Here is a 23,505-nt window from a genome sequence, read left to right on the forward strand (position 1 = left end):
GAAGGAAACGGGAGAACCCAGCGAAAACCTATGTCATATATTTGGGTTGAGGCCGCGGTGGCTCAGTGGTAAAGCGTTCACCTCTGGTGCTAGGGGTCTCGGGTTCAAACCCTGCTCCCGCCACGTGAACTTTGTGGTGGACAAACACCGTGTGCGTGGGTTTGCTCGGGGTTCTCCCATTTCCTCTCACTTTCTTTATTCCACCATTTCATTCATTATCATCATCAGCGTCTCTTTTAGCCTCACCGGTATAAGCGTGGGATGTAAAACTCAATTTCATTTCATTTCAAACATAGCAGAAAAAAATCACATGGACCATAAAGATGACACGAGTGACGGATATTATCGTATAAATAAATGTAGTGAAATGGTGCTGGGATGAACATCTTGTGATCTGTGGAAAGAAATAATGACTACAAGTGTCCTAGGAAGTTGTCAACGAAATCAACAAACAACATTTTTAAAAAATACGGCAGAAAGATAGATGTAAAGAACACTGGAGAGCACTGGATGGACAATGCTTTACAATACTGAACTTGTTATTACGCATTCTAAACCAAAGCAAGTTCGAATCATTGTATTCCTTAATGTAATAAGCAGAAATGAAGGTTTATAAGGGAGGGTGGAACAATTATTTTGTGTTAACAAGTAATAATATTATATTGTCTTTGAAATTGGTAAGGTGAAATGTTGGTAGACAAGGGCAGCGATCCGGGGGGGGGGGGCGAGGAGGGAGCCCGGGCCCCCCAAAGCTCATGTGGGCCTACTTACTGTATTTGTAAATGTACAATATTTGGCATAATTTGAATGCTACAATATTTGGCATAATTTGAAACATCCTCATATATGCTTTCTGCATCTGAATGCCCCCCCCCCCCATTTACTGAGAAATCGGCGCCCTTGTTGATAGATCTGGAATTTTGTTTTGAGGGTGCATACCTCGTAAACCACATAAACCGTTTCTGTTGTTCTGTCGTTAGTCAACAGCCACTCCAAGGGACGAAGTGAGCGTTCCTTTTGAATAGTTCTACATGTTGTGGTGATTTGCATTAATGAAGTTGACGTGCAGCCATGTAACAAGTAAATTACAGTGTTTGGAGAGATACTTTCATAATCTGTTGTAGAGAGAAACCTATTGTTTAGATTTCTAATGGAAGGAAAGATAAAAAAGAATTGGTTGGTCAGAATATTTCTAATTTTGCCTCCTAAATAACGAGAATGAGGTTTGTTTTATTCACAGCACTGTTATTATAGTATTTAAAAAGAAAACACAAATTCCTTTCTCCATGCTTGGGTGGGGCTCCGTACGCAATACTGTCTCAGCAAGAGTTCCAGTGCAGACTTCGCAGAAAAACTAATCAGTGACAAAATTGATATTTCACGTTTAAATTCCCTCTCCATGTGCTCGTTACCTGAGTTAACCTATCTTATTTATAATACAAAAACGTATCAGTCTGTGAGTAACGCTAATATGCAAACTTGTAAATATTTAAATTATGGATTGCATAAACATCCAAGCGAAAATATTTGGGAGCCACAGTGGTTCAGTGGTAGAGTGCCTACTTTTAGTGCATGGGGTTCTTGGTTCGATCCCCGGCCAATTAAGTTTGTGGTGGACAACATCGTGTCCGTGGGCCTTCTCCGGGTACTTCCGTTTCCTTCCACCTTCTCATTCCACCAATTCTTCCATCATCATTCACTTCCCTTTAATTATCATCTCCCTTAGCCTAATAAGCATAATCGTGGGGAGATAAACTGAAATCTTTTCATTTCATTTTGGCGAAAATTTTTATTCTTAATCCTTAAAATTCATCAGTCTTATTTTAATCCCTATTAGGGGCCGCAGTGGCTCATTAGTAGAGCGTTCACATCCGGTGCTTGGGGTCCCTGGTTCGATCCCAGCTCGCGCCGTGTAGATTTTGTGGTGGACAAACATCGTGCTCGTGGATTTTCTCGGGGTTCTCCCGTTTCCTCCCACTTTCTTCATTCCACCATTTCAGTCATTTCTCATTATCACCGTCTCCTTTAGCCTAACCGGCATAAGCGTGGGACGTTAAACTTAAAGATTTCAGTTTCCTAATCCCTATTTGCAAGAGTTGCAATTTAAAAAAAGCTTCAGCTCATATTACACCCACGAAAATATGCATCTTTTTCAACCAAATCGAGACTCAAACATTATCTAACGACTTTCTTATAAAACAGTCGCTGAGGCACGGTAAAGGAAGCATAATTTTTTATGTTTCTCTAAAAATTCTAGTTTTATTCAAATTGGTGCTTGTTCCATTGTTGGCCGTAGGCACCCTTCTCTTCATCACATATTGTCCACAGCTTTCCTTCAATTCGTTCCAAATGTTAAAATCCGAAGCTGTTTGAAAATAATGATATTAATTCTTTGAGATGTAAGTGATTGGCAGATGTACTTACAACGTCTGAGATGTCTCCGAGAACTTGGACGTCCTCCGTTTCCTTCCTCTCCTCGGTCTCCTCGTGGCTCTTCACCTTCTTCTCCTTCACCTCCTTCACGACGCCAGCCCCAGGGACAGCCACCCAGTCGGGACCAGGGGGCTCCTCCCCTGAAGTGCGGTGCTGCAAATACAAATAATCAATAAGCATCATACAAGAAATTGGCAAACATAACAAAATAAACAGATCTTCAAAAAAACTTCTAGGATTCTATTATTCTGACCTGCAGTACCATGGACTGTGTCAAGTGCTTCTCAAACACTGAATTGGAAATTCCACAACTGACAACTATATATAATTGAAGAACAAAGAAAGTTAAAAAAAACTATACCGGTAATTACTCCTGTATCACCTTGCCTCATCTAGTTTCCAGCGACTATACCTCTTCTGCCCCATCTGGAGTCATTTTCGACACCATCAGATCTAACTTATTTATAACTCCATTGTTAATTGAAGTTGGAAAGTCATCCTCATGACGTGCTTTCTTTGATTATTCCTGCATATTGTTGCATAAAAAATAGATTATTGTGATATCATTTGTTTTATTTACACTGATTGGGGTCGAGAAAGACTCCAGATAGATATTACGCGGTATCACGTACTACCAACATGATATTTCCTTCTCGTTTAATCTCATCCCCTTTTTATATGAACGTAACTGTAGCCTATAATCATTACCCATATGCCTTGAAACAAAGAATTATTAGTGAACTCGCTGGATGTCTCTTGATCAGCAACAACTGTCAATTTGACATTCACCTGCAGTCAATACTGAGCTTCCTGGTGGTTAGAGTACGTGCTTTTGTCATGGAAGACCCAGGTTCGATTCCTGGCAGAGCTCATGTGTTTCGGATCCCACGTTAAGCTGTAGGTCGAAGTCTTATATTGCTGCTGAAGGATCCGCTAAACTCAAAGCAATCCATGCAGTCATTATTCTAGGAAGTCAGTGGTGTGAATAGTTCAGATTTGGCTAGCCTAAGGCTACAGCCATGTTTTACGTGATTTAGAAGATTGTGAAGTAGTGCGGATAATAGTTCTCCTGGGATTAAAGGAAATGATGATAATAGTAACCACACCGATATACAAGTAAATTTACCGGACGTAATAAGCATGGAAAATAACTCTACAAATTCTACACATGAAGGAGATTAAAATTTTCTTACAAGTAGAAATGGACTACACAAACATGATACCCATCCTGTAAAGTTAGACAAGAGTCCTGCAAGGAATATATTTTTAAGGTGAGGCCATTAAAGATCCTAGGAAGATACAATGTTGCTTTTGAGCCGATAGGGGAGGGAGGTAATCTATTTCAAGAACTGAAGACAACTCTTCGTAGTGTACCATTTCGGAATTAATATAAAAGCTGTTGTTGACCAATACAGTTCTCTGAAGTTGATCTGAGAAACGTTGCTGTTGCGCTAAGAGATTTCCAAAAACTTAGCCGGAAGTAGTTAAAAAGATCAATGTAATAGAGACGAATGGTAATGAAATTAAAAATTAGAAACAAATTTTCCAAATATTTGGGAACGTCCCTCGTAGGAATTCAAGGACAGAACAGAAAATGCATAAAATGGACAACGAAATGTGTCAGATGAAATATTTAATATTGTCAAATGGAATAAGTTTATCTTTGACTTCAGTAATACAATGAACAGTGTAAAACAAATGTTAAAGTGATCACACGTCTATAACAAGAGAAGCTATCCAACTCCTCTACGAGTATCCCATTGAAACTTGCACAAGTGGAAGGACATATTGAAAGATGGAAATTTGCTTACTCTTACGATTCGCAACGTCCTAGAACAGGAAGTAGAATGATCTTCCTCCATAACCCCTGAAAGTTATGTACTCTGGTCATACATGCCAGAATGTGATACATTATTATTATTATTATTATTATTATTATTATTATTATTAGTAGTAGTAGTAGTAGTAGTAGTAGTAGTAGTAGTAGTAGTAGTAGTAGTAGTAGTCGGAGTAGGAGTTGTAGTCCTGTAATTCGCTGCGAAGTACAGTAATTTGTACAGGCCATACTCTCCATTCGAAGTGATCAAGTTCTGGGCTTCTTGATGATACGAGGTTCATGGGTGGTGAGGCATATACCTGGTAGATGGCGTTCATGTTGTATGACAGTGACTAGTACTGGAAGTAGCGTGATACAGTCTGGGCCTGTTCGACCGCTAAGGGCCCAACGAATGTAAATGAGTAACGTTCCCCTATTGCAGCGTTTCCCAACCTTTTTCAACTTGCGGCACACTATAGGTGTAACTTGAATTCTCGCGGCACACCCATATATATATATATATATATATATATATATATATATATTATTTGAAATATAAAATACCGTGGTATTTTCATGTGATTACTGATCTCCTTACAGAGAGGAAAGCTCGTTCACTGATTTTTCCCCCGTGGTAAATAATTATGCTTATTTTTCATTCTACTTTTAAAAATAGAAAACAATTGCAATGAAATATAGGACTCGGGTTTTTAAAAATCCAGTTTCTCTTTCGAAAACTGTATCTAACCTTTAACCAAAAGGGAAGATCACTAAATAACGAATAAATAAACAATCTCCTATACTTTTAAAACACAAATGTAGGAAATTTGTATGCATGTTTGCTTTGTTGAATTTATTGAATGATATGTTAAAATTTCAAGTTACAAAATAGTCTGCAACAATAAAGAAGCAATAATGGTCATGACAATGATAAATACGTTTTTCAACATTAAAAATGTATAGAAAAGTAACACAGTATGCAACTTAAAATTGTAGATTTATAGTAGAGGTTCATAGTAATGTGAAATACAAATATACATTTTCCCCTATGTCTTGCAATTTGATTTCTATAGAATTAATAATTTGTTTCGATTTCCTCGCGGCACACCAGCGGGCCATTCGCGGCACACCAGTGTGCTGCGGCACACCGGTTGGGAAACGCTGCCCTATTGTATTCACCTGAATCATAACCCCTCCTCCTCGTTGATATCCGGAACCGAATGTGAGATCGTTAAACGGATAGCATATTTAGAAGTCTGATAGGACAGAAACGACAACGAATATAATTCTTCCCGATTCGCCAATTCCGGTTCGATTTCGACATGTCACGTCCGGTCGGAAGTGGCCAAATCGGGATCAAAATATATTCGTTGTCGTCTCCATCCAATATATTATTTGGCCAGCTCTTCGACCTCTTTCTGCTGCTCAGAAATCACTTCCGATTACATCCAACAAAGTTATAGATAGCTCTCTGGGCCCGCTTACATTTGACCGGAAACCCAATGTCACCCACTAGCTAGCTTATTAATTTTGTTATTATTATTATTTCTTTGTCACCTTTTTGCTCTTTTTGCCGACCTCATGTTCTTGTTGGTTGAGGCGACAAGCCAGCGACTCAAGGGTCCCGACTTCGAATCTCGACTGGGGTATGGTTGTTTGTGGGTTTTAAAATCTTTATAGCAGTGCTAGGGAACACTCAAGACGGGCCGAAGTCCTTCGTTACTTAACGGGTTCTACAATACATTTGTTGTCTTCTTCTTTTCATTATTATTATTTTTACTCATCATACTGCTCATATTAATAATGTTAATCATACTACTACTACTACTACTACTACTACTACTACTACTACTACTACTACTACTACTACTACTACTAATAATAATAATAATAATAATAATAATAATAATAATAATAATAATAATAATATTCACACTAATAACAATAATAATAATAATAATAATAATAATAATAATAATAATAATAATAATAATAATAATAATAATAGAATGCCATTTTTACGTTGTGCTTTCAGCGTATCCCTTTTCTCCACCGGCTAAACGTGTTCGTTTGAAACTTAGGATCGCGTATCATGTTGCATTTAACATCGATTAGCATCAATGATGTACCAGAGATAACAATCATCACCGACTGTTACCATCTTGAGTTAGAATATTTGTCTTCGTGAGGAAATAAGTTCCAATGTATCACATTCTGGCATGTATGACCAAAGTACATAACTTTCAGGGGCTATGGGGGAAGATCATTCTACTTCCTGTTCGAGGACGTTGCGAATCGTAGGAGTAAGCATATTTCCATCTTTCAATATGTCCTTCCACTTGTGCAAGTTTCAATGGGATACTCGTCGAGCAGTTGGATAGCTTTCCTTGTAAGTGAAACATGTAAACTAATTTCTCAACTAAAAAATGCGTAACAAACTCTAATGAACAGCATGAAAAGAAATCTTTCAATTTTCAGCCTTCTTTTAAAATAACTTCTGCACATGTTATGAAATGTTTTATGTATTGAACGTATGTCTATATTAGAAAGCCACTTTTGTATAAATCCATTCTAAATTACTTTTAATCCACCTGCGTAGACTGATAACTTTTATCCTCTTCTTGTAAACACTTTCTTTTACTCATATCTACATACAGAACTGTATGACTTAAAACATCTATATATTAGCTCTAAGTTCATTATATTATACTTTCTGGAACTAATTAAAACGTAGTTTATTCACTAAATGTTCAATAACAACACTCAAGATAAGATGTATTTAAACTGATGTACTTTCCAAAGATTTTGTGTATTTACCTTTTTTATTTTTCACAAAATTCCTTCTTTATAATTGAAAATACATCCACTGTTAATGGCTTCTTGACGTATTATATCAGTCCAGAGAAACATGTTTATACATGTCTGGGCACAAAACATAACAAGTTAAATGTTCAGGTCTGGCCATAGAAGAAAATGCTATCATACGTTACAGACTGTTGTCCATATCAACATATACATATTTATAAATGTTATCGTTATAGACTACTTAACATTCATTGACGGATGTTATCCTTTGATTCTTCGTAGTAGTTTGGCATGAAATCCCCTTAGACTAACAATAGTGTAATAAAGTGAACAGTGTGTAAATTTAGGTACGAAAGAGATAGCGTACCCTTCTGTGGAGAGCTTCTGCCACACACTCTTTCCTGGGGCCTTAGCCCCTTCAGAGCTAAAATAAACTAAATAGCGATTACAGCTACTCTTCTGCAAAGTACAATGATAATGTATATTTTGTTTGTTCTAAGTATTGTTTTTATTTACGGTCAAAAGTGCTATTTAAAAGGGCACAAGCGGTTAAGAAGAAGAAGAAAATATATAAAGAAATAATTTAAAGTATTTTGTATTATATCGATATATTTCTTGTTTTCGTTGCTATGACTTGTTTAGCTTGTTGTTTACGGTAACTAGAAAAAGATAGAACGAAGAACCATATTGTTAGAATTGCATGTATATTATTTTAATGTGACAAATACGGTATACGTTGAGAAATATATATATATCGAAAAGTGCATAACTGTGTTGTGTGATTCATTGTAATCTCGTGTACTTTATAAATATCAATATATTTGGAACCAGGGAATGTAACGGAAGAATTAACGTTACAAAAGCACCACATTTAGCATATACTGATTCAGTGCAGTTCCTTCACATTTTCTCCCTCCGGACAAAATTTTCTGCTTCTGTAGAAAATTGAAACAAAAAATATAATTTACGAATTAGTTGACCCATTTTTTTGTGTTACATTTTCCACCTTTGATCAAATCATAATTAACCAGTTGAGAATGTTCCAAGAGCATTGCCAGAACGAACTTAGAAAGAATGGAGAGATGGAGCGGAAAGCATAACTGTGATTGTTCCTACATATAAAAGTAGATCTTTTTATTCGCAACTTCCGTTTCTCGCAAAATTCACAAAATATCATCTCTCTATGACTTACGGTTCTCGAGATATGACTCTTTAAATCTCCGGAAATCGGCCATTTTTTTTTTTTGGCCAATATCTCAGGAACGGCAAGAGTGACGCGAAAAATTCCATAACTTTTTCAGATAGCTTTTGATGCTCTATCGAATGGGGGGGGGGGGCTCAAAATTGAAAAAAAACACAAATAACAGACAGACAGACAGACACACACACACACACACACACAGACAGAGAGAGAGAGAGAGAGAGAGAGAGAGAATTCAGTAAAGAACACTTTAAATTCGTTGAAAATTTATGGTGTCTTGACTGTATCACAAATTGACCTAAGAATTTCAGTATTAAATTTAAGTACTTACTGTATATCTATAGTTGGGTATGAAGCACATAAACACGTCTTCTGCGAACTTCATTTCTGAACCATAGCCTGTTCTCATGTGTTCACTCAATGATCATTGGCTGATTCAATCTTTCAGTTATTTGCTCTTCTGGTTAAGTGATGATGGTTGGTTGTGGGCAGAACGAATGGCAACAGCAAACACATGATGTCATTCAGAATCTATCTATTCTCAGTTTGTTCCATAACAAATCTCAGTCAAATGACTGTAAAGATTGCTTTTGCCTTTTTATGAAAGCATCAACAAAAGAGCCAGTACTTTCTCGTTGTTTTCCTTTTCAGCTAGTATCACTTCTACGTAGATATCAATGGAAATGTTTGACTCTATTCGTTTTTCTCTTTTAGGAATTCCTGGCCGCTAGTTTCTAGTTTTTTTCCCTCAAAAACAATTACAATGTCTAACAGAACTGTTAATTTGCTGACTGGTTTGGAGCTAACACCACTTTTCAGCACCAAGGCTATACAAGACGTGGACCTACAACCTAACGTGAGATCTAACTCACGTAAGTTTACACCGGGAATAGAATTTGGTTTCCCACATCGAAGAATAGTATGCTTACCACACTGCGACGGTGAAGTTCTGTTGACTTGATAAATGAACGGCTAAGATCGAATACTGGGTAGGCAGCTAAACGAATCTTATACAAATACTGAAAATAATCTCAATAATCACGTGGACAGGAAATATATGTGATTAGTATTGAATATGTGTCAGTCTGTTCGTCTCAATGTATATGTATTATTCAACATATCCGGATAAAATTTCAAATATCAGATATCTATCAAATATTATCCACTTTTATTTTTTTAAAGAAAAGAAAAGCTTCATTCCTCGAAAAATAAGGTGAGTTTACTGGAGGGTGAAAAATTTAAAATGTGAAATTTTTAAAAAAACTAATACTAACGATTTTGTTTATATTTAATACATCAGTATCTCATTAACAACCCTATAATATAGTAAATGTCATTTCTGTGGGAAAAAAGCCCAAAAGGGGTAGCTTACTTTTGCAGGTAAGTACTATGTAGAAAGGATTTTCTCAGAAGCAACTTATTTGATTTTCTTGATAGGATTATTTCTTTCTCTTCACATTTCATAAATAAAAGTTAGGACTTGTAAGTTCGTATTAGTTTAAAAATTGAACTCCTTATAAATTGCTCTCTTTCTCTTGCAATAGAGGCGATGTCTATTATACTTGAAATTTGAATCATTAACATTCCTTATCCCAACAACAATAGACACTTATGTATATAATACATTAATTTAAAAATATTTCATTCAGAAGTTTCCTATTAAGGAAAAATTTAGTGCATGCACTTCAACTTCTGAGATTTTAGTTTTGGATCACTTGGAGGATTCGATTCTTCGAAATAGGGTCCGCGGTGGCTCAGTGGTAGAGCGTTCACCTCTGGTGCTTGGGGTCCCGGCTTCGATCCCAGCCCCTTCCAAGTGAACTTTGTGGTGGACAAACACTGTGTGTGTGGATTTCCTCGGGGTTCTCCCGTTTCCTCCCACTTTCTTCATTCTACCAATTCATTCATTACTCATCATCACCGTCTCCTTTAGCCTAACCGGTATAATCGTGGGACGTAAAACTCAAAGATTTCATTTCATTTCAATTTAATTCTTCGAAATGAACCGGGGATCTTACTGGTTCATTCTAAACCAAAGTTTCAACGTTTTTAATCTTATAACCTTTATTACTGAATTCATGCATCCGCCATAGAAAGAAGGATTGATCTTACAGTACTCATCGTGTCTTGTTTGACGAGGGAGAAGTGGTACGTTCTTGACCAGGAGAGGTAGGATTCATTGAATAAAATTGGTGGACGAAATATGAAATACCTAGCTTCACTACATATCTTTGAACTCTTGATTTTGCTTGCAAAAGAGGGTGTCAAGATGGTATGGTATCACAAATAGAGACATTTATACTTGTGCCACTGCACAAAATGAGGCAAAAGTATTGTGTACACTTAAATGTCAAAATCGAAGTTAGAAATGAAACTGTCTTAGGTAGGTGTAATGGACGTAAACAATGCTACTATATTAGTTAACACCTGCTAGGAAGAAGAAAAGAACATGTTAAAAAAGAGAGAAGAGAGAAATCAGGTTTTAAAAAAGTTTGTGAAATTGCACGGAATTCAACGAAAAACTATTTCTGAAACGGAGAAAGAGAAAAAATGTACTGTTATGCAACCGGTCTAACAGTCATGATGTTTTGGTTGCCTAACCACTTTATCAGTGCCAGATACCCATGTTTCGTCGGTATATATTTTTGAATTAAGGTATCAAAAAATACGTACTGACTAAATACTGGTATCTGGTACTGATGACGTGCTTAGGCAACCAAAACGTCATTTCGATTAGACCGGTTGCATAGCTCAGTATGTTTTTTACTAGCGACACTTTACTGTACGCCCAGGATACATTAACACACTTAGGATGTCCCACATTGTGTCACACATCTCCGTTTCACGTGGAATATAGTGGATTATTTTTTCTCTAAAGTTAGATTGGGGTTTAGTGGCCATTGCAGCACCGAGGCTACATAAGACGTGGATCTTCAGCATAACGTGGATTCGAATCACATGAGATTTGTTCTGGAATCAACCTCAGATCTCCTGCATCAAAGACGTATACGCTAACCATATAGACACAAAGAAGGTATCTTGTAAATTTTATTATATGGTGGGTAAAAGTAAACCTTATACTGGGCATTTTCTTGCTTTTGCATGAAAGTAAGGTGAGCTAAAAATTAAAGAGATATATTGCCGGGATAAATTTATATTTTATAGCATTACGTGCGTACGATATACATCCAACCAGATCACGGTAGAACAGATAATTATTGAAGGAAAACTAAGTAGCACAGAAATATGTATTGCAGTTGTTTTTATTTACTTTTTGTTTGATTGGACGATATACGCTATATTTTATTCAAACGACCGACAGTATAAATACTAAAAATTTTACTACTTTATCGCTGCTCGAAGGCAATACAAAGTCAATGGGTTAATAGAAGTTAATTATTCGGTTTAGGCACACGAAACATACAGAATATGAAGAAATGTTAAATTTTTTTACTAATAGATTTTTGTCAAAATATTATGAAAACAAAAATTTTAAATATGCTATTTCTATTCGACATACCATGATATGTTAAGATTTTTTTCCTATTGGCCAACGAGGCCAACGAGGCATTTCATATTTTGCCTGTCTCTCCACTTATTAGTAAGGGTTTCATGATAAAAACAAAATATGTCGTATAAAGTCTTCATTTATAGAACTTCTGGATAGCATGAAATTTATTTTTGAATTGTTAAATTTAAAATTACATCTTGTTAGGTGACAAACCGAATGGTAAAGCTTAGCACAACTCATTCTTGACGGCAAACAATGGCAATAGTCAGTGAAGAATTCAATAGGATTGCAGGTACTGAATGTTACTGTATAAGGGAAATTTCTTAGTTGTAGAATCCAATACATGAAAAGGAATTTAAAGAATTTAGATATCTGGGCTTTCAGCATCTAAGGCCATTTAGCCCTCGGCGAGCACACAATCCGGGGAAAGGGAAGGGAGAAACGATTTGGGAAGGAAGGGAGCGGCCTAGGACCTATAAGTTAGGTATTACCCCGGCATTTGCCTGGTGTGAATAAGGAAAACCCAGGAAAACCTCATTCAGGGTGACTGGCCTGAAAAAGAGTATTACACTTTTTCGACCGAGTGCCCCCACCAGGAATCCAACCCGGGAATGCTCACACCGAAGTCGAGAGCGTTAGCGACTACGCTACGCGGGGCCACACACCAATACATGCAAGTAAAGGTGGTAGTTTAATAAGAAAATCACATAAAAGTAAAAAGAAAATTAATTAATAATAAAAATAGAACATTTCGTATTTCTCTTTAAAAAAAAAAGAACTGCATCTCAGAAAAGCCGGTTTTTCTGCTTCTCTAGTTCCTCTGTAAGAAGTGAATTGAAAGAATCCTACCTCTGTCTGCTGGTGCTCTTGCTTCTCGGTGTCCTCAGTGGTGTTGGTGGTGACGATTGGGCCCGAGTCCTCCACCACCTTCCCATCCTCCAACACCACCTGGCGCTTCACCCGGGTCTCGATCTGGCGGGTAGTCGTCAGTTCCACCTTCTTCTTCGTCACCCATTCCTCTGCAACAAACACATTTCATTCAGTATGTGTAGAGCAAATGGACAACGCAAGCTTCCAACAAGAAACAAAAACGATTAAGATAGATTATATAAATTTAAAACGTTTTTGCCTCCTTTCAATAATAATAATAATAATAATAATAATAATAATAATAATAATAATAATAATAATAATAATAATAATAATAATAATAATAATAATAATAATAATAATAATAATTTTTTATTATTATTATTATTATTATTATTATTATATGTTTAATATATTCATCTGGAAAGAAAAGCTTATAGACTTCTGTAGTAGGCAAGGGCGCCGATTTCTCTGTAAATTTGGGGGGCCCATTCAGATGCAGAAAGTATATATATGAGGATTTTAAGACAAATTGCATTCAAATTATGGAAAATATTGTATATCCACAAATACAATACGGGGCCCACATGAGCTTTGGAGGGCCGGGTCCCCTCGGCCCCCCAGGATCGGCGCCCTTGGTAGTAGGTATTTTCTTGATACTAAAGTCTTTGGATGTAAAATAATAATAGAAGAATTCTTTTTTCTTTTTAGCAATCTGGGATCTATTTCTCGAAACTACTAGTCTTGCAATACTAGCGTAAAACTTTTCAAAATCAACTACTTTGCAATTGTAAATAGCATAAAATCAAGAAATTAACGGTATCTGCATTAGTGTTTAGAAATTACTTCTTTTATTCTAGTATTTCTATTTCACTCACAATATTCTATGACTTGTGAAAATCACATTCCAAGACTAGCGGTTTTGCTTAATAGGTCCCTGGTCAGAAGTGTTTTGCTTTTTCTCCAACAGCGGAGAGCAATAGTGGGTCAAGTCTACTCAAAAACTTGGGCCCCCAACGTCCCCTTCTCAGTACTGGCAATGTTTGCTCCTAACTAAAATACGGAAAAATGTAGAAGATACCAATAAATATACGTTTATGTGCTATCGAACATTCGAAACTAGTTTTAATGCAATAGTAACTCTACGGACAATCTCTAAAGTACGAGTTTTTCAGTTGACTACTACAAAGAAAAAGAGAAAGAAAGATGTTTACCATAATGACTATATTTTCACAGAGTATACAATTCTTTATACGAAAGTCAAAGCAAGAATTCAATCTAGAAACAGAACTTTGTGTCACTCAACTATTTCTAGTCACGCACTCTGTCGACGAAGTTCAAACTCATGCTATATAAGAGATTCATACAACATGGAGTACTGTAGGACTATGAAACTTGGATTATTGGTAAACATTAAACAATCTCTTAATTAATATTCCAGTGAAAAGCTTTAAAGAAAAATCTTCCATATGGTAAGAGATGCGACTATTGAAAAATGGTGTATCCGATATAACCGTGAATTGATTGAGATATACAATAACCCGAAGATAACATTCCTATGAGGACTAAACGTCTAATATGGGTAGGTCATGGCGTCTGAATGGAAGCAAATCGATGGCCTATGAAGGATACTAGATTTTGTCCCAGATGGTAGACGTCCTCCAAGTAAATTCAAGAAGAAATGATATCCGTTAACAATCTAATACAAATCAGAATGGAATAAATTGAGACGATGGTAAAGTGACAGAACTCAGTGGAGGAAGAACTTAGCGAGACCATGAGATCGCGAGATGATGATAATGAGACTGAAGTGTAATGTTCGTTGTAAACCATACTGTGATCCTTCCATTTGTATATTTTTTTAAAGTTCAAAAGTATTTTTATTTGGTTGAATGAAGTAAACTCACATATAAGACCTCTTCCTAATGCTAAATGAACGATGTACACACTAATCTTGAATGCTCGGTACATATCAATCAATGATTGCAGAAACGACCCGTTACTTTTTCTGAAATTTGATTTATGAACTACTTTGATTTGGATTTGATCTTATTTTTGTTTAGTGTCCCTTTCAGCACAAAGCTATATGAGATGTGAACCTACAGCTTAACACGGAGTCCGAACCGCATGAGCTTCAGCCAGGAGTCGAACCCAGGCCTCCCACGCAAAAGACGCGTACTCTAATCGCTTAGCCACGAGGGAACTCTTATGAACTATTCCGATTCTCCAGTGATATACATAATTTTGTGCGTAGAAAGGGCAGTCGTTGATGGTGTTACAACGATGTAAATGCAGCACTGAACAGTAAGCTGAGCGCAAGAAAAGTCTGCAGTCCTGCAATTAAATAGTTTTTCCTTAATATCTCAATGCTGCACAAAATGGAGGTCTATTCTGCAATCAGCGATTCTTGGACCGGTGTAAGTAACTTTGTTAGTCCTGCTCCAAGGCTTCTGTTTTCTTTTCTTTTCTTTTTTTATTTTTTTTTTTTTTAACAGAATGAGGTTGTTAGCCTCACACCAAACTCCCAAGCTGGAGTACCACCACTTTTCGTCTGTCTGGGACTGCTTATTCGATATATTCGCAGCTAACCTCTACATCTACAGGCCTTTTCCTCGATCTGCAATCTCAGGGCGCGATGCCGTGGTGACAGGAATACAAAGTAGAAACTAGATCCAGTTGGCTAAGGGCAGAAGTCAGTGGAGAGCTTTTGTGAATGCGGCATTGAATCCGGGTTCCATAGGTCATAGTGTTAGTTAGTTAGTAAAGTCACTTTGTCAAAAAAAAAAAAAAAAGGGAGTAGCAGTGCTTATAAACCAAAAAACAGATCTCGGTAAGTCAATCCGTAAACAGAAAATGTGAAGTAAGTCACAACTTTATTCTGGAATATAGGAGATTTCAACAGGTGGCTGTAAAGGCACTAATGATAAGAGAAAAAGCTGTTTTGTTTATCAGGAAAGTAGTGTTTATCAGAAAAAAAATATGATTTCTACCACTTTAACTTCCATCGGTTCATATCGGTTACATCATATAAAGCATCCAACGCTTATAAACCACAAACAGTTAGAGATGAAGCAAAAAGGAGAAATGAAATGATATAGGGGACATTGAATGCTCTGATGGCACATATGATCCCATATCATGGGGCCTCTGGGAGTCGATCTAAAATTTAAAATTCTAAGGTAGGTAATGTTTTACAACATTGAAAAAAAAATCATAGAAAAACAAACCACCTTTATGTTAGTTTTTCATGTAGGAATCGTTTATAAAATGGCCATAATTCAATTGAGTGAGAAATCTTGCATATTAAGGTAAAACGTCCAATGTTTATAAATCACTAAAGGCTGAAAAAAATGACAATTTAAAAAAAAAATATCAGAAGGCGCGTCGAAGTAACGCTCTGCCTGTGCCACAGGCTCTTATCACAGGGATTCCAGGGAGGGGGAGGACATTCAAAAGTTGTAAATCGTAATGTATGTAATTTGATATGTCATTAAAAGAATTACGGATAAACAAAACACTTTTGTAGGAAAAAGTTTATCGGGAAGGACACTATTTAGGAAATGACACAAAGTAACTATGAGTTTATCTGTTGTACAAGAAATCACAATGAAATAATCATTTCGTAAACGTGCGTCATGTAAAAAAAAAAAAAAAATCTTTTTTCTACAAAACTTTTTGTTACCCTAAAATCCTTCGAACAATATAAAAAATGCATACCTTGTTATATAAATTATAAGAGATCTCCGGACTCCATGAAAGGGTCTTTCTGGAACAAAGAAGTTATTCCATTCGATATGCCTTATGAGATTTTCCTATGTCACTTTTTGTTTCATACTTTTATCTGTAATCATTTCTTATTTACAAACATTGCACGTTCTATCGGAAAACATTCCGTATATAATAACAGTGTGTAGACACACACACGTATATATATATATATATATATATATATATATATATATATATATATATATATATATACACGTACGTGTGTGTGTGTAAAATTGAAATGAGGTTTAGATAGGGCATATTGTAAATAAAGAACAGCCCTGCAAAAGAAATTAGAGACAAAAAGCGCAAAGAGGCCGTTTTTCTTACGTAACTTTGGTTTAAATGGTTTTGTTCCGCATTTGTGGTTCCAAGAAGAGAAAACAAATAAGGAAGGGAAGAGAGGAACCACCTGTTAACAGAGTCCATCTTCGTTGATCGCTTCTTTCATGGTTCAGCAGCGACTGCTTAAAGAAGGAAATGCCTTCCCTCCTTCAGAAGAGATATCCTGTTCTCTCGAAGAAAACACTTCGCTCTCCTGGGCTTCCACTGTGTTCTGTCTACTCCCCATGTCTAATTGCTTACGCAAGTACATGTGTGAAAAGTGTATCAAGGAAAGAAATATATTACGTCTTTCTATGTACACAACCAGAAATCTGAATGGCGTTCGGACACACCCACTACCCACGAATCAGTACGTTGTTTAATATCTGTCAGTCAGTGCACTAACTTCGTAATTTGGGGTGTGCGAGTTCAAAATAATTAATAATAAATCACTTTGTCTGGAATTCCCTTTACGAACTGTGTTAATGTACCGTACCAGGGATATTCTCAAATGGCACGCCCACTCGAAAAGTCATCGCCTTAAATCAGAAACCAGATTCAAAAGTCAGAGCTTCCTAATTAGTAGAAGAGTAGAAATATCCGCCTGTCATTCTACAAATAGCAAACACGATGCCCATGAAAATTAGATTCCATTTATTTTGCTTTTCTTCCAGACTATTGTTTCTCTGTTTATGGATATGGCAATTACGACCAACTTCAGGCATAATTTGTTTCCGTGGTTTCTTAAGAAATGTTACACATTAACTAAATGGTTATGCATTGCGATGGCCTATAAACATTATAGTGAAGAGAGAATTGTAACTTTTATTTACATTTGGGAAACAAGAAACTTTAGTAAATAAATAGATCAAAGGTAAAGAAATGCAAATAAATGTAAATTGTATACTGGCCTATATTTTCTCAACCTATGTTTTCTTTACGCAGCAGGGCCGCGGTGGCTGAGTGGTAGAGCGTTCAGCTCTGATGCTTGGGGTCCCGGGTTCGACCCCAGCCCCGTCAAGTGGACTTTGTGGTGGACAAACACCGTGTAAGTGGGTTTTCTCGGGGTTCTCCCGTTTCCTCCCACTTTCTTCATTCCACCATTTCATTCATTACTCATCATCGCCGTCTCCTTTAGCCTAACCGGCATAATCGTGGGACGTAAAACTCAAAAATTTCATTTCATTTTTTTTTTACCTAGTAGTCACACTACTTGTTACCGTAAATACACCTTCTAGTAGAACTGAGGGAAACTAAAAAAAAAAACAGCCACAATGGTCGCTGGGGGCACGTGAGCACGAAGTCTTCTGACTATAGAGCAAAAACGGTAACGGTTAGCCTAAACTTGCTTTGTGAATGTAAATGAGAAACAGCGTGGAAGGGTTTTGTAAATGTTAATTATTTCTGGAAATACCAGGATTCTAAGCACTGGCATGTAAAATTTGGGGGAGACATTTGGGGGGTAAGAAAGTTATTTAAAGGTACTACTACCTACCCCAACCTGTTTATTATCTTCGATTCCATTTGTTACCTTTCTGCTTACCTTCACGGACCCCCTGAGCTATGTCAAGAACTCTGTTATAGTAGTTTCACAGCCTGAATATTATATTCCAAATAAATATAATAATTATTATTTATATGTTATTCTGTCGTTAGTAAATAAATTAAATTAGAATAAAAATTAAATATTTTGTATTTCAAAATATTGGGAGGACGCGTCCCCCTCGTCCCCCCGCCAGAGACGCCCGTGATTCTAAGAGTTGTCTGTCTATCCTTAAATTCCCCATCTTCTTGACAGAACTACTAAAGGATATGCCAGTTCTGAATACCACAACATACCCCACGGGTGGTGAAATACAATTTGTTTTCTGAGTGGGTGAACAATGCTGTTGGAAGAATAGAATGATGCAGCTATCTATATTGATACACGTGATGGAACGCATTTACTTCCGGGGCAAGTGTTTGCGAGGACTTTCTAGAGAGGAGCAAAAAAGCAAACGAAAGGCAAATTCTTTGCGGTAAGTTGTGATTAACCTTGAAGTGAGAAAGGGTTAGCCTTGACATCAGAGACTCCAAAAAGAAATGCACATGGCTCACAATAAGCAAAGATCGCTTCATTACTTACTTGCTGAAGACTGAATGAACGCGTGAGCTATTGTCAGCTGAGATTATTTCCCGAGTGTTTTACTTAACCAAACAGTACAGGGTGGCCCAAAAGTAGGTATACAGTCCCGTACTGATCGGCTTATGGCATTTTATATCATTCACTTATTGTTATCCACACAGGTATTGACTTAGCCTTTGGCGTGGGAGACCCGGGTTCGATTCCCAGTGGGAGCTCAAGTGGTTCGGAGTCCACGTTAATCAGTAGGTCCGCGTCTCATATAGTCTCGCTGCTGAACGGGACGTTAAACTCAATATATTATTAAATGCATTATCTTAATAAATTAAAATGCCATACTTGATCGATGCTGGTCTGTATACCTACTTTTGGGCCACTCTATAGAACTAAGCTTCTTCTATGTGCTGTGAGACTGAGGAAAAAGTTCTATCACAGTATCGTTAGTTTAAAGACAATCTTAAATTCCTAAAAGTAATTCTTTCTTTTTAAGACCAACACATAGAAATTATTGACATGTATTGCTACCGGTATCATTTTCATATATTTCACATTTGCTAACATCAAAATTATCCCACAAGAATCAAATCTCGAATTCTGTCTGTTTTGTCATATGCATCAACGACGTGGATAGAAAATCAGACTAGTCACTGTCCTTAGACTCACTGTCACCATCCTCAATTAGAAAGAGAGTAAAAGTGACGAACCCAGGGGGTGCACCCACGGGGGCTTGCTGAGTGCTGAGAACCCCCGAAATTGCTGAGTCAAAATACATTCGTACACTTTCTCAATAGAACTATACTTGTATAACAAAGAAATGATTGATCTTACATTTCATCTGTACTCTTTATCTTATAAAAGCAATCCAATTCCCTATTTTCCTTCTGAAAATGTAAGTGGAAGTATTTTACTATTACTTATCGTCTTTTCAGGTGCAGAATAATATCCATTTAATACTACACACAGAGCCCGAAGACATTCATATGTCATAAAAACATATGTCAAACCTGTCCGTAATAGGGCACAAACACATGTCGTAATGATACTAAACACACTGCCAACAACGTGAATAATACTGTCACTAAACACACTGCAAGAAGACGATAGAAATATTAATTTTAATGGAAATAGTGCTAGTTTAGTCACTAGACAACATTTAAAAGGTACTAAATTTCTATTCTAACAAAGATAAATGAACCAATTGTTTTTGATTTAAAAAAATATCCTTAAAAATTTCTAGATAAAGCGACAAAGTGCTACATTGGTAACACTGATAACAAGAGACAAACGACAACCGCCTCAGGTTTCCGCGCATGTGTATAAATTTTTGACGTACAATTATATCATCTCAAAGAATGATATAATTGCCCCAATGAACAAAACATAACATACTAATCCGTCAAAACTAATGAAAACAAGGCAGTAGAACATTTTGACATACTACAGTTGCTCACATTTTTTTATGTTCATGGTGGACATATCCGTAATGTCAAAAAATCGACATATTTCCTTATGCCCGCCATTAGAAGGCAATTCATTTGTACACATTAAAGTATATCCAAATTTGAAGATATGCATTTTTGTGTCGTTTTGAGTCGTTTCGGGCTCTGTGTGTACATAGATGTAGTGGCTTGTACTGAACACCTCATTCCCAAAGTTTGAACCCCTACCAACAAATATTTCTGGGTGCGCCCCTGGACGGATGTTATCATGAAAAGGCATTGAAATGGAAATGGTCTGAATATATTCCAAGTTCTTTTGTCCACCAATCTGGACCAGTATCTTTAACTGGGTACCAAGATACTAGAAGTGACTTAGGAAATGTCCTCATACAAGGTGGTATGACGAAATCAACAATCACCGTGGGGGTAACGTGGTAAAGAAATTCCTAAGAGAAAACGTTATCAATATGACATAAGGTTTGGAGAGACCTTGACCTATTGACAAGCATAGATTATATTTACAAAGCCGTTAATTGTCATAAATAAACAAATGTTCTGAATTGAGAAAAGACATCCCTGAAAAAACTCCATGTCCCTAAGCAAGAAAATGGCTTAAAAGCAGTTCTTTATCTACACTTTTCTAACCAGATCTGTCATGTAAATTTGGGCAGGGTCTGTAAACATGTAAACAATTACACATATGAAAGGGATTTCAAAAGTATAAATCAGAGCGTCTGGTATTTTAAGTAGTACATTAATATTTGAACATTTTATTCTTGAGTTCGCAGGACGAGAATTTCCTTTAGCTTGCAATTCGGAAACGTCAAACACTGAATTATAGAAAAAGGTATAGGTTTTATTCTTATGTTTCATCTTCACACAATTTGGACCTTATTAAAAGTAGCGGTGCTCTGAAAGGGTGTAACTTGATATTTCAAATAAATTGCGTGAATAACTTGCATGTTATGAATGAACCAACAGTATCTGACGTTCTGCTACATAGACACCAGAGTCACGTTTTATTCTAATCAGAAGTCGTACAAAATACGCCCAGTTTTTCTGCTGCCTTCTCGTTCCAACACAAGAAGGGTGGCATCATCAACGTTTGGCCATTTTGTAGCAAATTGAAACGTGAAAGAAGGCGGGATTCACGAGCGCATCCTTAATTGGTTCCTGGATCTTTCATGCGCAGGCCTCTCCCAACGCAACTTCAAACAATAGTCCATCAGTCAAACATTCGTATGACGTGACTGACACTGTTATCAGCTGGCTGTAAAGTAAATGAACGAGTTAAGGCTTAGCAAATATGATCATTATAAATAATGTTTACCAGTTCAGATCACGCCAGAAGTCGTAAACTGTGTAGACGGTTACATGCACAAAACCTGAAAAAGATCAGCATAGAAAACTCATCCACCGTTATTGCATCATTCTAAAGATTTGATTTGATTTGATTTTCAGTTTAGTGTTCCTTTCAGCAACGAGGCTGTATGAAGCGTAGATCTACAGCTTACCGTGGGATCCGAACCACATGAGCTCCCTCCGGGAATCGAACCCGGGTCTCAAACGCCAAAGACGCGTACGCTAACCACTTAGCCACAAAGAAGCTCCACATGATTCTAAAGAGCACAAGTTTTGAATGTTCTCCATTCTAAGACATAATATTAAAAATTTTTAAACAGGAAACTAGTTTCTGTTTGTTTGAAGATAACCAAAACCACTAATTGCAATATGAGGTATAGGAGTTAGGTTAGGAAAGAATTCCGAATTAACTATAATAACAATTCTTTTCTTGACAGCAAGGAAAGTAAACTGAATTAACTGTTTGTTCTCATATTATAAACGGTTATTGCATATACCCTAAATTTCTATAGAAAATAGTTTAGACCATATTTTGTTATATATAATTGATATCCTAAGTTTAAGACGAGAAGTCATCTTTCGTAAGTCCTTAACTGCATGTGACCTAATGTGCACAATCCAGAATTACAAGATATTAATTCTTAAGAATTTGGACAAGTTCTTATTCTTAAAGTTATCTATCTCCACAATAGGTCCCATGACTCTGTACTTACGTCGGTGGAGAATCTTGCACCCCCTTTGCAAGTAAAATCTCAAAAAATGTTGCTGCTTCTCAAGTCGTAAGAACTGAGTGAAGAAGTCCGAAAAGGAAAGAAATTAATGCACAAGTTCCTAAAATTGTATGAAAGTACTAAAAGAAATAAAAAATCATCTATCTGCAAAAATCCTATAATGCACACGGCTTAAAGTGCAGACACCATAGAATTTAGGACTTCTGTTGGAATTCTTTGGACTTGTTAATTTTACAACTTCTAAGCTTAAGGAATTATGAACGTCACCGTATCTTTTCACATTTACTTAGTTAATTATTTTTAAATGTTAATCCCTATTCCCAAGAGAAAACATGCTTCGTAATGCATGACTTTGTGTTAGGTTTTAAATTACTATGTTCTACAATCAATTCTCCTAATGGTGAATTATTGTGGTTTCAATGAATCCTGTTTCTAGTTAGACTCTGATAGGAATAGCGAACGGATTGTCTGGATATACATATATTCATACTTACTACATACTCAGAGCATAATCGGATGTTCTAAAAATGGTATCCACGAACAACAGAGACCTATTCTTCAAGTCAAAGGGGAGGCGGTGGCTCAGTGGTAGAGCGTTCACCTCCGGTGCTTGGGGTCCCTGGTTTAATCCCAGCTAGCGCCGTGTGGACTTTGTGGTGAACAAACACCGTGCTCGTGGGTTTTCTCGGGGTTCTTCCGTTTCCTCCCACTTTCTTCATTCCACCATTTCACTCATCTCTCATCACCACCGTCTCCTTTAGTCTAACCGGCATAAGCGTGGGATAATAAAGCGAAAATCGTATATAATGGCACACCTTCCAAGGTTTTCTCCAGCCGCTACAAGAAACCAAAATTTCACTATGTGGCAACGTCGCAGATTACTTTGGAACCATTATCATTGCTCTACGAATGTATTAATCAATTGCACCATTTGTCACGCTAATAACTGGTATTAGTGTCAATGTCTATCAACTTCAACTGCCATCTGGAAAGAATCGATGTAACTATTTGATAGATTGGTAGATCTTCTTTATGGTTCTAGGACATTGCCATAGTGAAATTCACGTCTAAAGCCGTGAACCCGGATGATAAACAATTATATATATTTTTCGCTTTATTTTGA

At 36.7% G+C, this 23,505-nt stretch overlaps 1 protein-coding gene across 1 annotated transcript in view; it reads right to left on the reverse strand.

The window, feature by feature from the left end:
- The window catches only part of chas (chascon), a 254,883-nt gene that overhangs the window by 73,384 nt on the left and 157,994 nt on the right, over positions 1–23,505 (reverse strand). The window contains exons 4-5 of the mRNA XM_081770433.1: positions 12,616–12,785; positions 2,425–2,586 (exon numbers count right to left, since the gene is read on the reverse strand). Of these exons, the coding sequence (XP_081626559.1) occupies positions 2,425–2,586; positions 12,616–12,785 (332 nt within the window). The remainder of the gene's footprint in view (positions 1–2,424; positions 2,587–12,615; positions 12,786–23,505) is intronic.

Source organism: Thermobia domestica, chromosome 9 (assembly GCF_964235325.1).
Source record: "Thermobia domestica chromosome 9, izTheDome1.hap1.1, whole genome shotgun sequence".
In the NCBI taxonomy this organism is placed as follows: domain Eukaryota; kingdom Metazoa; phylum Arthropoda; class Insecta; order Zygentoma; family Lepismatidae; genus Thermobia; species Thermobia domestica.